Genomic DNA, 18,238 nt, shown 5'->3' with positions numbered 1-18,238 from the left:
GTCGGTTTACCAGTTCCACTTCATAACACATAACCGATAAATTTATCGATCAGCTTGCTGAGCGGTAAAACTGTTTTTCACTACCGAACCGATTCATTATCGGTTCTGGTTCTTTGACATATTACCGATAATTTTACCAAACAACTTTCTAAGCGGTAGAACCGATTTCTTATACTGAACTGATCCACTACCGGTTCCGTATCTTGTATAAATAGCCGAATATAAAGTCAATCAGATAATACCGATTTGCACCGTCTTTATAACACCGATGCAATATTACCGGTTGCAATTCTTTAAATAGATGATTGGACGGATAACTAATCATAAATTAAAGATAATACCGGTCAATTGGCTGAGCAGTAAAACCGATTTCCATTACCGAACCGAACATATAACCGGTTACTCCTCTTTGAGAAATAACCGAACATAATATCGATTTGCGTCGTCATTATAAAAACAAAGGAGTAAACTACGGGTTGCGGTTTTACCAAATTCTGCATTTGTCCTGCACAAATGATGAATTTGGTTAAGTTCTTTAAATAACTAATTACTTACTAATTAATTATCTAATTTATCTAAAATATATTAAAATAAAATATATTATATAAATATTAAAATAAAATATATTAAATAAATATTAACATATTTTATCTTTATTTAATTTTATAAATATAATATGTATAATTAAAATTAAACATATTAATTTAAATATTTCAAATAAATATTATACATTAAAATAAAATATATTACATTAATTTTATAAATATATAATATTCAATTTTATTATAAGACATGAATTTTTTTTAGATGGTTAGGACATAATTCAATTTTATTATACAACTTAATTTAATTTTGTACATTTTATTTTAATATTTATATAATTTATATTTATTTAAATTAGTTATTTTTATTTAATTATTAGAAAATGTCTAATAAATGAGTTAATTATGAGTTTAGAAAATATGAATATTTTGATAAAATGAAAAGAAAATGGGTATAATAAAAAAAATGATTATTAGGACAGGGAAATACTTCAATTTATGCTTAGTAAAAGAATACGGGTCAATTTTCAAATAATTTAAAAACTTGATTTTTCCACAAACAACTTTAAATGTTTGGTTTATCATATTTCTACTTTCTTTATTATTTTACTTTGATTTAAATATTTAATGTAATTAAATAATATAAATTTTATGTAATTATGATTATGTTATTAAATAACTTCGTCGATGTACAATTTGTTTGGAAAGTTGATTAGTAAAATATTTGTTATTGACTCATCATTAAATATTTTATTTGCATCCCAATATTATAAAAAAAACAACTTTTTAATGTTTGGTTTATCCTATTTTTACTTTCTATATTATTTTGCTTTGTTTTAAATAATTTAAATAAATATTATATATTAAAATAAATTAAATTACATAAAAGATAAAATTAAAATATAACTTTATTTATCTTTATACATCTTATTTTATTATTACAACCTTATTTTATCTTTATACATTATATATAATATATTTATTTGAATTATTCATTTTTATTTTACTTAATTTTATAAATATATTATATTTAATTTTATTATAAGACATGAATTCTTTTTAGATGGTTAGGATATAGTTAAATTTTATTATACAACATAATTTATTTTTGTAAATTTTATTTTAATATTTATATAATTTTTATTTATTTAAATTAGTTATTTTTATTTAATTTTATAAATATAATATATATAATTAAAATTAAATTTATGCAATTTAAAATTTCTAACTAGTCAATTAATTAAGAATGATAAATTAAATAATTTAAATAAATATTATAATTTAAAATTTATCTTAGATAAAAATTAAAATAAAATGTGTATTTTATCTATGTAGTTTAATTTTATTTATATAACTTTATTTTAATATAGTAGATAATATATTTAAATTATTTAATTTAACAAATATAAAATTATGTAAAGATAAAATATGTGTGTAATTTTAATATTTATATAATATATATTTTAATTTAATTTATAATAGTTAAATTTATTTTATTTAAATTGATTAAATATTATTAATTTAATTATATAGATAAAATATATTAATATTTATTTGAAAATTTTAATTATTAGAAAATGTGTAATAAATGAGTTAATTATGAGTTTAGAGAGAATATGAATATTTTGATAAAATAAAAAGAAAATTGAGTATAATAAAAAAATATTATTACGTGAATAGACAGGGAAATAGTTCAATTTATGCTTATGCCCGTGATCTTTCTTCTCTCTCATTAGTAAAAGAGTACGTGTCAATTTTTAAATAATTTAAAAACTTAGATTTTTCCATAAACAACTTTTAAATGTTTGGTTTAACATATTTATATTTTCTTTATTATTTTACTTTGTTTTAAATATTTAGTGTAATTAAATAATATAAATTTTATGTAATTATGATTATTTTATGTAATTATGATTATGTTATTAAATAACTTAGTCTGTTGTACAATTTGTTTGGAAAGTTGATTAGTAAAATATTTGTTATTTGACTCATCATTAAATATTTTATTTGCATCCCAATATTATAAAAAAAAATAACTTTATAATGTTTGGTTTATTCTATTTTTACTTTTTATATTATTTTTCTTTGTTTTAAATAATTCAAATAAATATTAGAGGAGTGATAGAGTGAGGGAATTTAGTGAGAGAATTTGGTGAGGGAATGACGTGTCATCACCTTGTAAAATGTAAAAGTGGAGGAAAGAGAGAAAATAGAGAAATTATTTGATTTTTTCAGCAAATAAGATTATGGCACGTCATTCCCTCACCAAATTCTCTCACCAAATTCCCTCACATAATCATTTCTCTTATTTTAATATATAATATTTAGAGGAGTGATAGAGTGAGGGAATTTGGTGAGGGAATGACGTGCATCACTTCATTGGTTGGAAAATATAAAAGTGAGAGGAAAGAGAGAAAATAGAGAAATTATTTGATTTTTTCAGCGAATAAGATTATGCCACGTCATTCCCTCACCAAATTCCCTCACCAAATTCCCTCACCTAATCATTTCTCTAAAATAAAATATATTACATAAAAGATAAAATTAAAATATAATTTTATTTATCTTTATACATCTTATTTTATTATTACAACTTTTTTTTATCTTTATACATTATATATAATATATTTATTTGAATTATTCAATTTTATCTTTACTTAATTTTATAAATATATTATATTTAATTTTATTATAAGACATGAATTATTTTTAGATAGTTAGGACATAATTCAATTTTATTATACAACTTAATTTATTTTTGTACATTTTATTTTAATATTTATATAATTTTTATTTGATTTTATAAATATAATATGTATATAATTAAAATTAAACTTATGCAATTTAAAGTTTCCAACTAGTAAATTAATTAAGAATGATAAATTAAATAATTTAAATAAATATTATAAACTAAAATAAAATATCTTAGGTAAACATTAAAATAAAATGTGTATTTTATCTATGTAATTTAATTTTATTTATATAACTTTAATTTAATGTAGTGTATATATATATTTAAATTATTTAATTTAACTTGTTGAATTTTAATCATATAAATTATAATTATAAAATTAAGTAAAGATAAAATATGTTTGTAATTTTAATATTTATATAATATATATTTTATTTTAATTTATAATATTTAAATTTATTTTATTTAAATTGATTAAATATTATTAATTTAATTATATAGATATAATATATTAATATTTGTTTGAGATTTTTAATTATTAAAAAATATGTAATTAATGAGTTAATTATAAGTTTATAAGGAATATAAATATTTTGAGAAAACAAATAGAGATGTGAATATATTGAGAAAACATGAATTCTACGTGACTGGACTGAAAAATAGTTCTATTTACTAATTACGGCATTTATTTACTATTTAAGCGAATGCTGTTGGCCTTTCTTTCTCTCTCATTAGTAAAAGAATGCATGTCAATTCCAAATAATTTAAAAACTTGATTTTTCCAAGCAAAACAATAATTTTAAAATTTTTGGTTTATCATACTTTACTTTCTTTATTATTTTGCTTTGTTTTAAATATTTAATGTAATTAAATAATATAAATTTTATCTAATTATGATTATGTTATTAAATAACTTTGACTGATGTACAATTTATTTAGAAAGTTGATTAGATTCAATATTAAATTTGCATCCCTATATTATAAAAAAACAACTTTTTAATGTTTACTTTCTTTATTATTTTAATTTGTTTTAAATATTTAGTGTAATTAAATAATATAAATTTTATGTAATTATGATTATGTTATTAAATTGTACAATTTGTTTGGAAAGTTGGTTAGTAAAATATTTGTTATTTGACTCATCATTAAATATTTTATTTGCATTCCAATATTATAAAAAAACAACTTTTTAATGTTTGGTTTATCATACTTTTACTTTCTTTATTATTTTGCTTTGTTTTAAATATTTTATGTAATTAAATAATATAATTTTTATCTAATTATGATTATGTCATTAAATAACTTTGACTGATGTACAATTTATTTAGAAAGTTGATTAGTAAAATATATTTTACTAATCATTCAATATTAAATTTGCATCCCTATATTATAAAAAAAACAACTTTTTAATGTTTGGTTTATTATACTTTTACTTTCTATATTATTTTGCTTTGTTTTAAATATTTAATATAATTAAATAATAAAAATTTATGTCTAATTATGGTTATGTTATTAAATAACAGACTTATATACAATTTGTTTGGAAAGTTGGTTAGTAAAATATTTGTTATTGGACTCATCATTCAATATTTTACTTATTTTACTTGCATCCCAATATTATAAAAAAAAAAAACATTTTTTACTTAAAAAGTTGGTTGGATGATCAATTTCATAGTAGAAAAAACTTACAGCCAAACGAAAATAAGAGTGTAATGTCAAATAATATGTCTCAAACTGTTGTTCTTACAGTTTTTTATTGTATTTTTATTTATCTTTTATGTGCTTTTTTAAAGAATGATTTATAAATAACTAATTAGAAAGTAAAATGTGTCATTTTGGATGACTTTAATGACACAAATAATATTATTAAATGAAGAACTTTAACGTAAATATTATTTTATTTTCTTTGTAGATGATATTATCAAACAAACAAGCATAATATATATATAGTGCACTATAGACCTTCCTCTCCCACTAAAACCAGACATAATGTATTCTTCAACATATTTTTGTTTCCTCCATTTCTTCTTCGTCCTCATAGTTTCTTCTTCTGCAACTGCGGCATGTGATCGATGCCTGCATAACTCCAAGGTCGCCTACTTCTCCGGCGATTATGCCATTTCTCGTAAGAAAGAATTCATCTTCTTCATCATCGTCATAAACTCTTCATTTTTAATTGATTTGACAAATTAGATGGATCCATAATTAATGCTGCAGGTGGGGCTTGTGGGTATGGTTCTCTAACCACAAGTTTCAGTAACGGAATGGTCGCTGCTGCTTCTCCTTCCATCTACAAAAAAGGAGCTGGCTGTGGTTCCTGTTTTAATGTGGGTCTGGTGTTTCCCCATTTCCTATATTTGGGTTGGGTAGGGCTTGGATTGATTGTTTTGGTTAATTTGTTTGTTTGTGTAGATAAGTTGCAAGAACGCCACTCTGTGTAGTAAACAGGGGACGAAGGTGATAGTGACAGATCTCAACAATGACAAAAACACAGATTTTGTCCTTACCCGTAGTGCTTTTGTCGCCATGGCTAGCAAGGGCAAAGAGCGCGATATTCTCCGTCAGGGTATTCTCGATGTCCAATACAGAAGGTTTGAAATCAATCCATTTGACCTGTTTTTTTTTTTTGGTTTTTAATACTTGGTAATAACATACAAAAACCTGGTGTGTATTATTATTTGATGGGAACAGAATACCATGTGAATACAAGAACAAGAACTTGACAATCAATGTGGATGAGAGTAGCCATAGGCCAAGCTATCTCGCCCTCAAATTCATCTTTCAAGGCGGTCAGACAGAGATTGTCGAAGTTGACGTGGCTCAGGTGACTTGAATTGATTCATTCGTTCATGATTTGATTTGAACATAAATATAAATGTGAAATTGGTTGGTTGTGCAGGTTGGTTCTTTGGACTGGAGTAGTTTGAACCGGCGAGGCAACGATGCGGTGTGGGCGACGAGCAGAGTCCCAAGCGGCGCATTGCAAATGAGAATGGTGGTGACCTCAGGGTTCGACGGGAAGTGGATTTATACGAAACATAGTGTTCTTCCGGCGAACTGGACACCGGGATCCATGTACGATTCCGGCCTTCAAATAACGGAAATAGCTCGGGAAGGATGCTCACCTTGCGATGAAGAACAAATCTGAAGATGAATATCACCAAACATTAATAATTGTTAAGTACAACAACTAGTAAAAGTAAAAGAGAGGATTTGTCTGATATATGTCTTCTTTTTTTGTAAGCTGAAAACACATCATATATAATAATAACATCATTGATGAAGCACTTGTGGTAGCGTTTGCATTTTCTGCCAGGGGCTTAAAATAATAACTAGAAATTTTTGGAAAAAACAAGTATAAAAATTGATGTTTTTTTATTTTTTTTTAATAATTAAATAAAACAATAATGAATTATATTAATTTTTTTTAAGAAATTAAGGTTAATGTCATATTTCTACCGTAAAAAAAATAAATTCGGAATGGGCTTCAGCCCCCCCGAGCCCCTACATAGATTCGTCCCTGTGTCCTGCTAGTCTTTGCATAGTGTTACCTACCACAAAAAAGAGTCATTTCTAATGATATTCAAATAAACAGTTCATCCTTCATCTTTTATATGAAGATGATCGAGACATTCTATATGAAATGCAGATAAAAAGGTAGAGGATGATGAATCAATGGAATATCGGCCAGAATGACATTTACTTACCTCTTGGGTTGTCCAAGCCGGAGGACCAGCAAAAGTGAGAAGTTTTTCATTGATTTTCTCGTTTCTTAAAGCTATTAATGTCAATTGAGCTATATCCTAGAAATAGAAAAGGATTAGATGATGCCTAAATATATATCATACATGCATTTGTTGTATAATCAAATCATCACTATTTTCATATTTCAGCAAAAAAAAGACTTGTCTAGGGCAGCAAAAAGACTTGTCACACATATTTTTCTTCTAGTATGTGGACGGCATACTGCCTAAATTAAGGATCATACAAAGTTAGTGGAGATCATTTGTATTTGTAAATGTTAATGCTACTTCTTTACAACTTTGAAGACTAGAGGAAATCTCAAGAATAAATAAACAAACATGAACAAGGTAATAACACACTACAACAAAATATGCATACATAATCGTCAACACTTAGGCAAAAATCACCAAGCTAAAATTTATTTTTATCTCAAAGTTAAAATTTATTAATATTTTGAGTTAACTAAATATAAATTCATTATCAATATTAAATTAATTAAATATAATTAATACTTTATAAAATAAATAAAGATTTTAATGAAATAATATAATAAATTAGTTTAAATCATGTATTTATAATTTATAAGTTGAAATCCATTAGTAATTTTAAAATATACAGAATAAGAAAGAACTTCTAGATGAAAAACATTTGTCGAATTAAGCTACGAGTTTCACAAAAAAAAATGACAATTACAGTAAAAACTCGATAAATTAATACTCGATTATTTAATAAACTCTCTAAGATAATATTTTTTGCCGGTCCCGACTCGGGATAGGGTGATAAATTAATAATTCGCTAAAATTATAAGATAATACATTTTTGATAATTTCTTTAGACCTCATATAAAATATAAATTAATAATTCCTTATATATAGCATATTATATGAATGATTTATCATGATTTCTTGAAAAATGACTCAATTGTCTTTTTTTTTTGTTGAAATCAATTTCCTCTTGAATGTCGTCTTTAATTTTCCTTAGCATGGTAAGAACTTCTGGTGTTGTTTTCTCATAGCTCAACAAGAAATTGTTCAATGTGATTGTCATTTTAATAGCTTAATTTCGCGAAGGGGGCTCCATTGTAGAACTTTCATCATCTTTTTCATCGATATCATCTTTATTAATTCCAATAATGCTTTTAATAATTTCTTCATCAGTCAACAACTGTGCAACTACATTTTCTTCTGGGTAAGTCTGAACATCTTCGACATCCATTGCATTGCGATAACCCAACTCTTTGATCAAATTTTGGAGTTCTTGAGTGCTTTCACCACCTTCATCTGAGTTCCTAAAAGTCACGTTATTTGTTGATCGAAGTTTACAATGACGAAAGTAGTTCGCAATTGTATTTGATATTGTCGCTTAACTCACCTGCAAACCATAGTTACTATGAACCCATTTTTGCAATTGTTTTTGAGTGAGACTTGGATTATCCTTGTTGTGCTTGCATAATACTCTTCGAATCTCGTCTGTCATTGTTATTTTTTCACACCTTTAAGATGGGAATACATATTGTGTGTATGATTTGTTTGTGTTAACCTACAGTATTTTGATCTTGTTTATATAGAAAATATTTTTAATGTCCATAAAGTGATACATTGAACACAAGAAACATAATAAGGTGGGAGATTGAAGGTTTCTTTCAAATTGGATCATTCATTTGATATACAGTACATGCATTGTATGTTGGGCCTTTTGAGTCCAGCACAATTAGGCAGTTAATTAAATGAGCAAAACCTAAAAAAATGTTGCTCATTCTATCACTTCTAGAGAGAGAAGATATTCTGCAAATAAGAGAAGAAACAGAGGAGAAAAACAGAGGAAGAAGAAGAGAATGAGGAAGTAGATCTCTTACATTTTCACCTTCAGGTTCCAATTTCTTGTTGTCTCATATCTAGACTTGCTTGAGTCTGAATGAAATTGGGTTTTTCTATTTGTATACCTCAACTTTGGGTTTATAGTTGAGAAGAACATTTGTATCTGTTTCTTGCTTATAGTGAAATTTGCTGGTTGGCCCCGTGGTTTTTTACCCTCCAGGTTGAGAGGGTTTTCCACGTAAATATGGTGTTATTTTGTTCTGTATTTGATCTTCTATTTTAGACTTGGATAATTTGTGCATCTACCCATCTTACATTGCTAGATTACAGTATAAAAGTAATCTTCATTTCAAAATTCCCAACAAGTGGTATAAGAGCTATTAGGTTTATTTTTGAAGAGTGCTTGTGTAGGTTGAGATGGAAGGCAATAGCACAATGATCAGGTTGACAAATAATAACTGGTAGATTTGGAAATCCAAGATGAAGGATATCCTTTACTGTAAAGACTTGTATGAGTCGGTTGAAGGAGATAGTGCGAAGCCAAAAGATATGTCTGACGGTGATTGGACAAAATTGAATAGGAAAGCAGTTGGCACAATCAGACAGTGGCTTGATGATATCGTGTACCACCATGTAGCAAGTGAGAAGAGTGCACATGAGTTGTGGAAGAAGCTAGAGTCATTGTATGAGTAGAAAACAGCAGGTAACAAAGCGTTTCTGATTCGAAAGTTAGTAAATCTGAAATTCAGAGAAGGTGCAGGTGTTGCTGAGCATTTAAATGAGTTCCAGAGCTTGATTAATCAATTGTTAGTGATGGAGATGACCTTAGAAGATGAGTTGCAAGCTTTATTGCTCTTGGGATCATTTCCCGACAGTTGGGAGACATTGGTTGTGACAGTCAGTAATGCAGCTCCGAATGGTGTTCTTACTATGAGTATAGTTACTAGCAGCTTGTTCAATGAGGAGACAAGAAGGAAGTCAACTAATACAAATAGTGCACAGGCCCTTGTCACAGAGAACAGAGGAAGAGCTGAATACCGACAACAATCAAGAGGCCATAGCAAGTCTAGAGGCAGATCAAAATCTAAGGGAAGACAGTGTTATCACTGTGGTAAAGAAGGTCACATAAAGAAAAATTGTAGAGCCTGGAAAAGACTTCAGAATGAAGACAAAAATCAGAAGAAAGATGATGAGATCAGAAATACCACAGCCACAGTAACTGCAGATGATGTAGTAATTCTTTCTTGTGAAAAAGAACAATATCTACATGTAGAAAGTCACCAAGGAGTTGAGTGAATAGTAGATACAGGTTCTTGCTATCATGCTACACCAAATAGAGAGTTCTTCATGACTTACAAGGCTGGAGATCTTGGTACAGTGAAGATGGGTAATACTAGTCACTCGAGCATTGTGGGTATTGGTGATATTTGTTTGCAGACAGATCTGGGACATCAGTTAACACTGAAAGATGTGCGACATATTCCTGATTTGCGTTTAAACTTGATATCAGGTGATGCATTGGACAAAGATGGATTCAAGCATTATCTTGGTAGTGGAGAATGGAAGCTCAGTAAGGGATCAATGAGTGTAGCAAAAGGGAAGTCATGGCACTCCTTATACATAACCCATTTGAAGATACTCAAGAATGGGTTGAATGCAGTACAAGCTGAAAGTTCTTTAAATCTGTGGCATCAACGTCTCGGCCACATGAGTGAGAAAGGGTTACGAATTCTGGTGAGAAAGCTTCACATCCCCTCAACCAAAGATGAGGTTCTGGATCTATGCGACTACTGCCCATTTGGTAAGCAACACAGAGTCTCTTTTAGTCAAACATCAAAAAGGAAACAGAATGTGCTGGACTTGGTTTATTCTGATGTGTGTGGTCCTTTTGAGGAGGAGTCATTGGGTGGCAATCAATACTTTCTAACATTTATTGATGATGCATCTAGAAAGGTGTGGGTTTATTTCATGAGAACGAAAGACCAGGTATTTAATTACTTTCAAGAGTTCCATGTCATGGTAGAAAGAGAGAAAGGCAATAAACTGAAATGTCTTCGCTCTGATAACGGGGGAGAGTATACCTCCAAGGAGTTTAAAGCATATTATGTAAAATATGGAATTCGACATGAGAAAACAGTGCCTAGAACTCCACAACACAATGGTGTGGCTGAGAGAATGAATCGCACCATTGTAGAAAAGGTGAGATGCATGCTTAAGATGACAAAGTTGCCAAAACAGTTTTGGGCAGAAGTAGTTCGCACAGTTTGCTATCTCATAAACAGGTCACCCTCTGTTCCTTTGAAGTTTGAAATACCAGAAAGTGTATGGTCTAAGAAGAATATTTCATACTCGCATCTAAGAGTGTTTGGATGCAAAGCATATGTGCATATTTCAAAGGAGCAAAGATCCAAGTTGGATGATAAAGCAATTCCATGTATTTTTCTTGGGTATGGAAATGAGGAATTTGGGTACAGATTATGGGACCCAGAAAATAAGAGAATTGTTAGATGCAGAGATATTGTGTTCTTCGAGGGTCAGAATGGGATAAATCCAGAAATCATTGAGAAGTCAGAGAGAGTTGATGAGTCCATAGAACTCATACCAATTCCTTCACATGTATAGTCAACAGTAACAGATGAAGATGAACATAATGAAGAAGCCATTGAGGAAACCTCTGACATTAATGGTAGTAATGATGATGAGATTGTTTATGATGTTCCTGAGCAGGGGGAGCAACATCATCAAGAGAAGCCAGAAGAGCCCCCATTAAGAAGGTCTGAGAGAGAGAACAAACCTTCTAAAAGGTACCCTTCTTCAGATTATATTCTATTGACAGAAGAAGGAGAGCCAAAATGTTTTCAGGAGGCACAAATTCATAAAGACAAAGTTAAGTGGCAGAATGCAATGAAAGATGAGATGAAGTCATTGCAAGAAATGAGCACATATGAGCTGGTGGAACTTCTTAAGGGCCGAAAGGCATTGAGAAACAAATGGGTGTTCAAGATAAAGAGAGATGAAAATGGAGAAATTATGAAGTACAAAGCTCGACTTGTTGTAAAGGGTTTTGGACAGAAACAGGGCATCGACTTTGAGGAGATTTTCTCACCAGTTGTAAAGATGACTTCCATTCGTACAGTGTTAGGTCTAGTAGCTAACTTAGACCTTGAGCTTGAGCAACTTGATGTAAAAACTGCATTTCTTCATGGTAACTTGGAAGAAGAGATCTACATGGTGTAACCAGAGGGTTTTGAAGTGAAAGAAAAGGAGAACATGGTTTGCAAATTGAAGAAGAGTCTATACGGTTTGAAACAAGCTCCGAGACAGTGGTACAAGAAATTTGACTCTTTTATGATGAGTCATGAGTACCAGAGAACCAAGGTATCCGTGTGTTTACTTCAAAAGATTTTCTAATGGAAATTTTCTGATCCTTTTACTTTATGTTGATGATATGTTGATTGTAGGACATGATGCTGAGAAAATAGCAATGTTGAAGAAAGAGATGTCCAAAACATTTTATATGAAGGACATGGGCCAAGCACGTCAGATATTGGGAATGCAGATTACTCGTGACAGAAAGGCTAAGAGACTTTGGTTGTCACAAGAGAAGTACATTGAAAGGGTGCTTGAAAGATTCAACATGCAAGGAGCAAAGGAAGTAAGCTGTCCACTTCCTAGTCATTTTAAATTGAGCAAGAAGATGTGTCCATCAACAGAGAAAGAAAATGATGAAATGTCAAGTGTACCATACTCCTCAACTGTAGGGAGTTTGATGTATGCAATGATTTGCACTAGGCCAGATATAGCGCATGCAGTCGGTGTGGTAAGTAGGTTCCTCTCTAATCTAGGAAAACAACATTGGGAAGCAGTGAAGTGGATTCTTATATATCTAAGAGGCACTTCCAATTTGTGTTCGAGTTTTGGAAATGGTGAAGCTGTGTTAGAAGGTTACACAGATGCTGATATGGCTGGAGATCTAGATCACAGAAAATCCACTTCGGGTTATGTGTTTACTTTTGCAGGGGGAGTCGTGTCATGACAATCCAAGTTGCAGAAATGTGTGGCTTTATCACCAACAGAAGCAAAATACATTGCAGCAACTGAAGCTGGTAAGGAGTTATTGTGGATGATTAGATTTTTCCTAGAGCTTGGTATGCAATAAGAAGATGCAACTGTTTTCTGTGATAGCCAGAGTGCCAAGATTTGAGCAAGAATGCTACATATCATTCCAGAACTAAGCATATTGATGTGAGGTTTCATTAGTTAAGAGATGTAATAGAAAACCAACAGATGAAGCTGAAGAAAATCCACACGGATAAGAACCCATCAGACATGTTTACGAAGATTGTTCCAAAAGACAAGTTCGAGCTCTGTTGTCGGCTTATCGGTATGAATACCAAGTGATGACCTAAAAAAATGTTGCTCATTCTATCACTTCTAGAGAGAGAAGATATTCTGCAAAAAAGAGAAAAAACAGAGGAGAAGAAACAGAGGAAGAAGAAGAGAAGAAGGAAGTAAATTTCTTACATTTTCACCTTCAGGTTCCAATTTCTTGTTGTCTCATATTTAGACTAGCTTGAGTCTGAATGAAATTGGGTTTTTCTGTTTGTATACCTCAACTTTGAGTTTAAAGTTGAGAAGAACCTTTGTATCTATTTCTTGCTTATAGTGAAATTTGCTGGTTGGCCCCGTGGTGTTTTACCCTCCAGGTTGAGAGGGTTTTCCACGTAAATATGGTGTTGTTTTGTTCTGTATTTGATCTTCTGTTTTAGATTTGGATAATTTGTGCATCTACCCATCTTACATTGCTAGATTACAGTATAAAAGTAATCTTCATTTCAAAATTTAATGTTCAATGCAAAAAATATAAGAATGAAATTCCTTAATGGAGGGTTTTGATATAACGAATAATTGTCAATGAGATCGTTATTTTAACTTTTATAGGGACATAGTTGGATCAAAAATGGCCTACCAGATTTTACTATTTCCCAAGCATCAGTGGATTGGGGTACCAAAGTTCCCTACGATAGCAAATAGATCATTTTTATGCTTTATTTGGGTATAGTCAATTCCTTCCTTTGTGTCTCTTTTTGTCAATTTGCATGAAATTTTTATTTATATTTAATTTCGTCATCTTCATTTCAATCACGTTTTTATTATATTAGAATCTTTAATGTTTGGATTATTGTTTACTTCTAAAATAACTTTTCAATTAAACAATGTATTTTATTTATATGAAATTTTATTTTTTTAGAATAGTTTATTTTAACCATTTATTTTCTCAATATTTATTTGGGTATAATCACTTTCTTCTTTTGTGTCTTTTTTGGTCAAGTTGCATGAAATTTCTATTTCTATTTAATTTCGTCCTCTTTATTTTTTCACGTTTTTGTTAGATTAGCATCTTTGATGTTTTGATTATTGTTTACTTTATAAATAATTTTTTAATTGAACCGTGTATTCTATTTATATGAAATTTTATTTTTTTTAGAACAGTTTATTTTGAATATCTATTTTCTCGATGTTTATTTGCATGATATATTACTTCTACTAGCTAGTAATATTAATTTCATCCGGATTAAGCTTTCCCTAAAGAGTGTTTGGCCATAAGTTCTTGATAAATGTGATTGTAGTTCTTTTCATTCTTATATCCTATAATTTAACTATTTTATTATTTTTTTAAAGATTAGTTTCAGTCATGATAGGAAGATGATGAAGATGAGGGAAACCACTTGGGAATATGATTGAACCACATGATTTGGTGAAGAAATTTGGATATATAAAATTGGGCATAGGGTTTTGAGGACCAATTTTATGTGCCTTGATGTTAGGTAAAAAAAGGGAAGAAAGATATGTGCGATTATTTATTTAATTAAAAAGGGCATGAAATAACATTATGGAAATGTCAACCAAATTACCTTGAGATCATATCATGATAGAGATATCAAAAATATCACATTATCTTTACCCTAATTATGAATTCTAAAAGCATATATATATTGTAAACGAGAAGAGAGTGAGACTAAAACCTATAACAAACAGAGAGAGTTAGAGTTTGTAATCTCTATTATAACTCTATTGAATCAATTCTCCGAAAGCAGGACGTAGAAATTGTTGGTCCAAACCTGTGTAAGATTTTTGTGTTGTTATTTTTGTTCTTTCTTACATTTACGCTATTGTTCTGCATTCCACTACGGTTGTTATTATTCCTCTTACATTCTTAGGGTAATAGTTTTTCACCACAAACTAGTATTAGAGCCAAATTTTGCTAAGGCGGTCGCAGTTTGATTTTTTTGGTAATTTTTCTTGACTCGGTCAATTATTTTAAATATTTAAGATGGGTTCAACTTCTAAGGTTAATATGGAGAAGTTTGATGGGATGGAGGACTTTGGGTTATGAAAGATAGAGATGAGGGCACACTTAGACAACATGAGAGTTGCTAAAACACTTGAGGGGGAATTGCAATTACCGACCTCAATGAGCACGGAGAAAAATATGGAGGTGTTAAAAATGACATATAACACCTTGATTCTTAGTCTTAGTGATAAGGTGCTACGAGAGATTGTTGGCTTCAGTTGGAGTCTTTGTATATAACTAAGACACTATCGTCTCAAATCTATATCAAGTAGAGATTCTTCAAGTTTAGAATGGCTGAGGTGAAGGACTTGCAGACGCATCTCGACGATTATTTCAAGATTCTCCTTGATTTGGAAAATATTGGGGAGAAATATAAGGATAAGGATAAGGCACTGATATTTTTGAATTATTTACCGAAATCGTATAATACATTTGTAGACACACTAAACATGGGAGGGAGGAGCTTACCTTCAATAATGCGATGAGTGCATTGAGATCAAAGGACCAAAAGAAGAAGAATAAAGAGGGCAATGTAAGTGGATGGACTCTTGGTTCGAGGGAGAACCGAGAGGAGAGACAATACAAGCAAGAAGAAGAGATGTTCAAAGTCTCTCGAAATGAAATCTACTTAGTGCTACAATTGTGACAAGGATGGACACTTTAAGCAAGATTGTCCAGATTTGAGTCAAGACGGGAAGAAGGGCGGGGAAGTGGCGGTTGTTCGAGAGGTTGAGAATGGGTACGAAAGTGCAGATGTTCTCGTTGTCTCCACTAATTATTCCAACAAGCGTTGTATTATAGATTCCAAGTGTTCATTCCATATGACACCTAACGAGAGTTGGTTCGAGACCTACGAGAAGACGTGGGCGAGGTTTTGTTAGGTAACAATAAGTCTTGAATGGTGATGGAGATTGGAATAGTGCGTTTGAAGACGCGTGATGGAATCGAGAGTATATTGACGGACATACAACACGTCCTAAACCTTCAAAGGAATTTAATCTCTATCGACTCACTAGACAACCTTGGTTTTGCATGGAAGGGTGAAAATAACATATTAAGGGTCACAAAAGGGTCGCTAGTGGTAATGAGAGGCGTAGAAGAGAAGAGTATTTGCGTCTTTCATGGTAGTACCTTAGTTGGTGATATGGTGGTAGTGGTAGAGCCTCGAGATGTATCGTCCATGAGTCTATGACATAAGAGATTGAGACACTTGAGTATGAGGGGTTTGAAGGAGTTGAGTAAAATAATCTATTTTGGCAAGGAGAAATTTCATGATTTTGAGTTTTACGAGAACTACATATACGGTAAATTTATGAGGGTGAAGTTTGGGAGGTCGGTTAAGGTAACTCAGGAGATACTCAGTGATGTTCACTCAAACTTGTGGGGTCGACAATGACAGCAACTCTATGTGTAGGTCGGTACTTTATCACTTTCATTGATGATTGTTTGTGCAAGGTTTGGGTATGTATTTGTTAAGTTCAAGGAGTGGAAGAAGATGGTAGAGACTTACACCGGGAAGAATGTTAAAAAGCTCTGTACGGATAACAGTTTGGAGTACTTATGCGAGGAGTTCAATCAATTTATCTAGGAAGAATGGATAGTTCGTCACAAAACTGTCTGAAAAACAACGCAAAAGAATGTCTTGGCGGAGCGAATGAACAAAATTCTACTTGAGCGTGTCCGATATATGTTGTTTGAGGTCGGTCTACCGAAGTGATTTTGGGGTAAGGCGGTTAACACTACGATTTATCTTATCAATTGTTGTTCATCAACGACATTAGAATGCAAGACACCGAAATAAGTTTGGGATGATACTCCTCCAAAACTCAAAAACTTGAAGGTATTTGGGGTGTGTGTCTTATATGCACCAACGGGATGGAAAGCTTGATCAAAGAGAGAAGAAGTGTATGTTCGTTAGATACCCTGAGGGAATAAATTGCTAGAAACTATTTTATAGGGATGGGGAGATGACCAAGTGCATTATTAGTCCTGACATGATCTTTAAGGAAACCGAGTCCTCTTATGGAGCAATACAGTTAGTTGAATATAGCGAAGTCACTAAAGAGAGGACTGAATTTGAGGTGGAGTTCATATGAGAGATTACTGAAGAATCAATAGACACGGGGGAGGCTATTGAAGAAGATAAAACATATAGTTAGGTATAGGAGGAAGGTATGAATCCAGAAATGAACCTTAGCTCCTACTAGTTAGCGTGATATAGAGACCGTAGGACAACCCTAGATCTAGAGAGATTTGACTACTCCGATTTGAAGGTTTTTGCATTCCTCATGGCATATGAGGTACAAGATTTAATGCCGAGATCGATTGGAGAAGCGATGGAGAGCATGGAGAGAACTGAATGGAAGCATGTTAGCAGAGGAGATGGTATTAGGGGTGTAAACGAGTCGAGCCGAGCTTGAACTAGCCCTGACTTGAGTTTGACTCGATTATTTTTTATTGGCTCGGCTCGAGATCGAGCTCGATCGATCTTTAAATATTAAGCTTGAACTCGACTCGATCATATAAACATAAGTTCGAGTTCGGCTCGAAAGGCTCGAATTTAAATATATATATATATATATATATATATATATATAAAATAACCGTTAATCCTTAATTAATGTTCTTACAAATATCATGTATTAACTTCATCTTAAAGAACCGTTTTAAGCGTGCCAATTTAAAGACATTTAAAGACAATATATATTAAATGCAATTTTGTAGGAAATAGCTTCATTTAATAAAATACCGATTCAAGAACATAACCGGTTTTGGGGGCAAAATAACTGATTTACATTGAAACTTAGGCTAAGATAACTTAAAGAAATTAAAAGGTCCTAGAAATACCAAAATTTAATTTTAATATATTTGTAACTTTACTTTACTTTTGTAAATTTTTAATTATATTTTAATAATATAGTCTATTAATTATTTAAATCAAATTAAATATTTAATTTTATTGAAAGCCAAAATGTATTAATATTTTGAGTCAATTAAATATAAATTCATTATTAATATTAAATTAATTAAATAGAATTAATACTATGAAATAAAATAAATAAATAATTTAAATAAATAATAAAATAAA

General features: G+C 30.5%; 1 protein-coding gene across 1 annotated transcript; it reads left to right on the top strand.

The window, feature by feature from the left end:
• The first annotated feature begins 5,223 nt into the window (after positions 1-5,223).
• Positions 5,224-6,382, top strand: LOC124930374 (expansin-like A2). The gene is made up of 5 exons (XM_047470725.1): positions 5,224-5,359; positions 5,452-5,600; positions 5,647-5,825; positions 5,926-6,058; positions 6,134-6,382. The coding sequence occupies exons 1-5, from the start codon at positions 5,224-5,226 to the stop codon at positions 6,380-6,382; spliced, it is 846 nt and encodes a 281-aa protein (XP_047326681.1).
• Positions 6,383-18,238: the final 11,856 nt, after the last annotated feature.

This window comes from Impatiens glandulifera, chromosome 3 (genome assembly GCF_907164915.1).
Source record: "Impatiens glandulifera chromosome 3, dImpGla2.1, whole genome shotgun sequence".
NCBI classification, from domain to species: Eukaryota; Viridiplantae; Streptophyta; class Magnoliopsida; order Ericales; family Balsaminaceae; genus Impatiens; species Impatiens glandulifera.
This window is presented reverse-complemented; position numbering and strand designations above follow the sequence as displayed.

Excerpts from the sequence above, each read along its gene's own strand:
- LOC124930374 (XM_047470725.1), top strand. The coding sequence starts at position 5,224 with ATGTATTCTTCAACATATTTTTGTTTCCTCCATTTCTTCTTCGTCCTC. Across the intron at positions 5,360-5,451 it reads CGGCGATTATGCCATTTCTC|GTGGGGCTTGTGGGTATGGT; the intron begins GTAAGAAAGAAT and ends TTAATGCTGCAG. Across the intron at positions 6,059-6,133 it reads TCGAAGTTGACGTGGCTCAG|GTTGGTTCTTTGGACTGGAG; the intron begins GTGACTTGAATT and ends TTGGTTGTGCAG.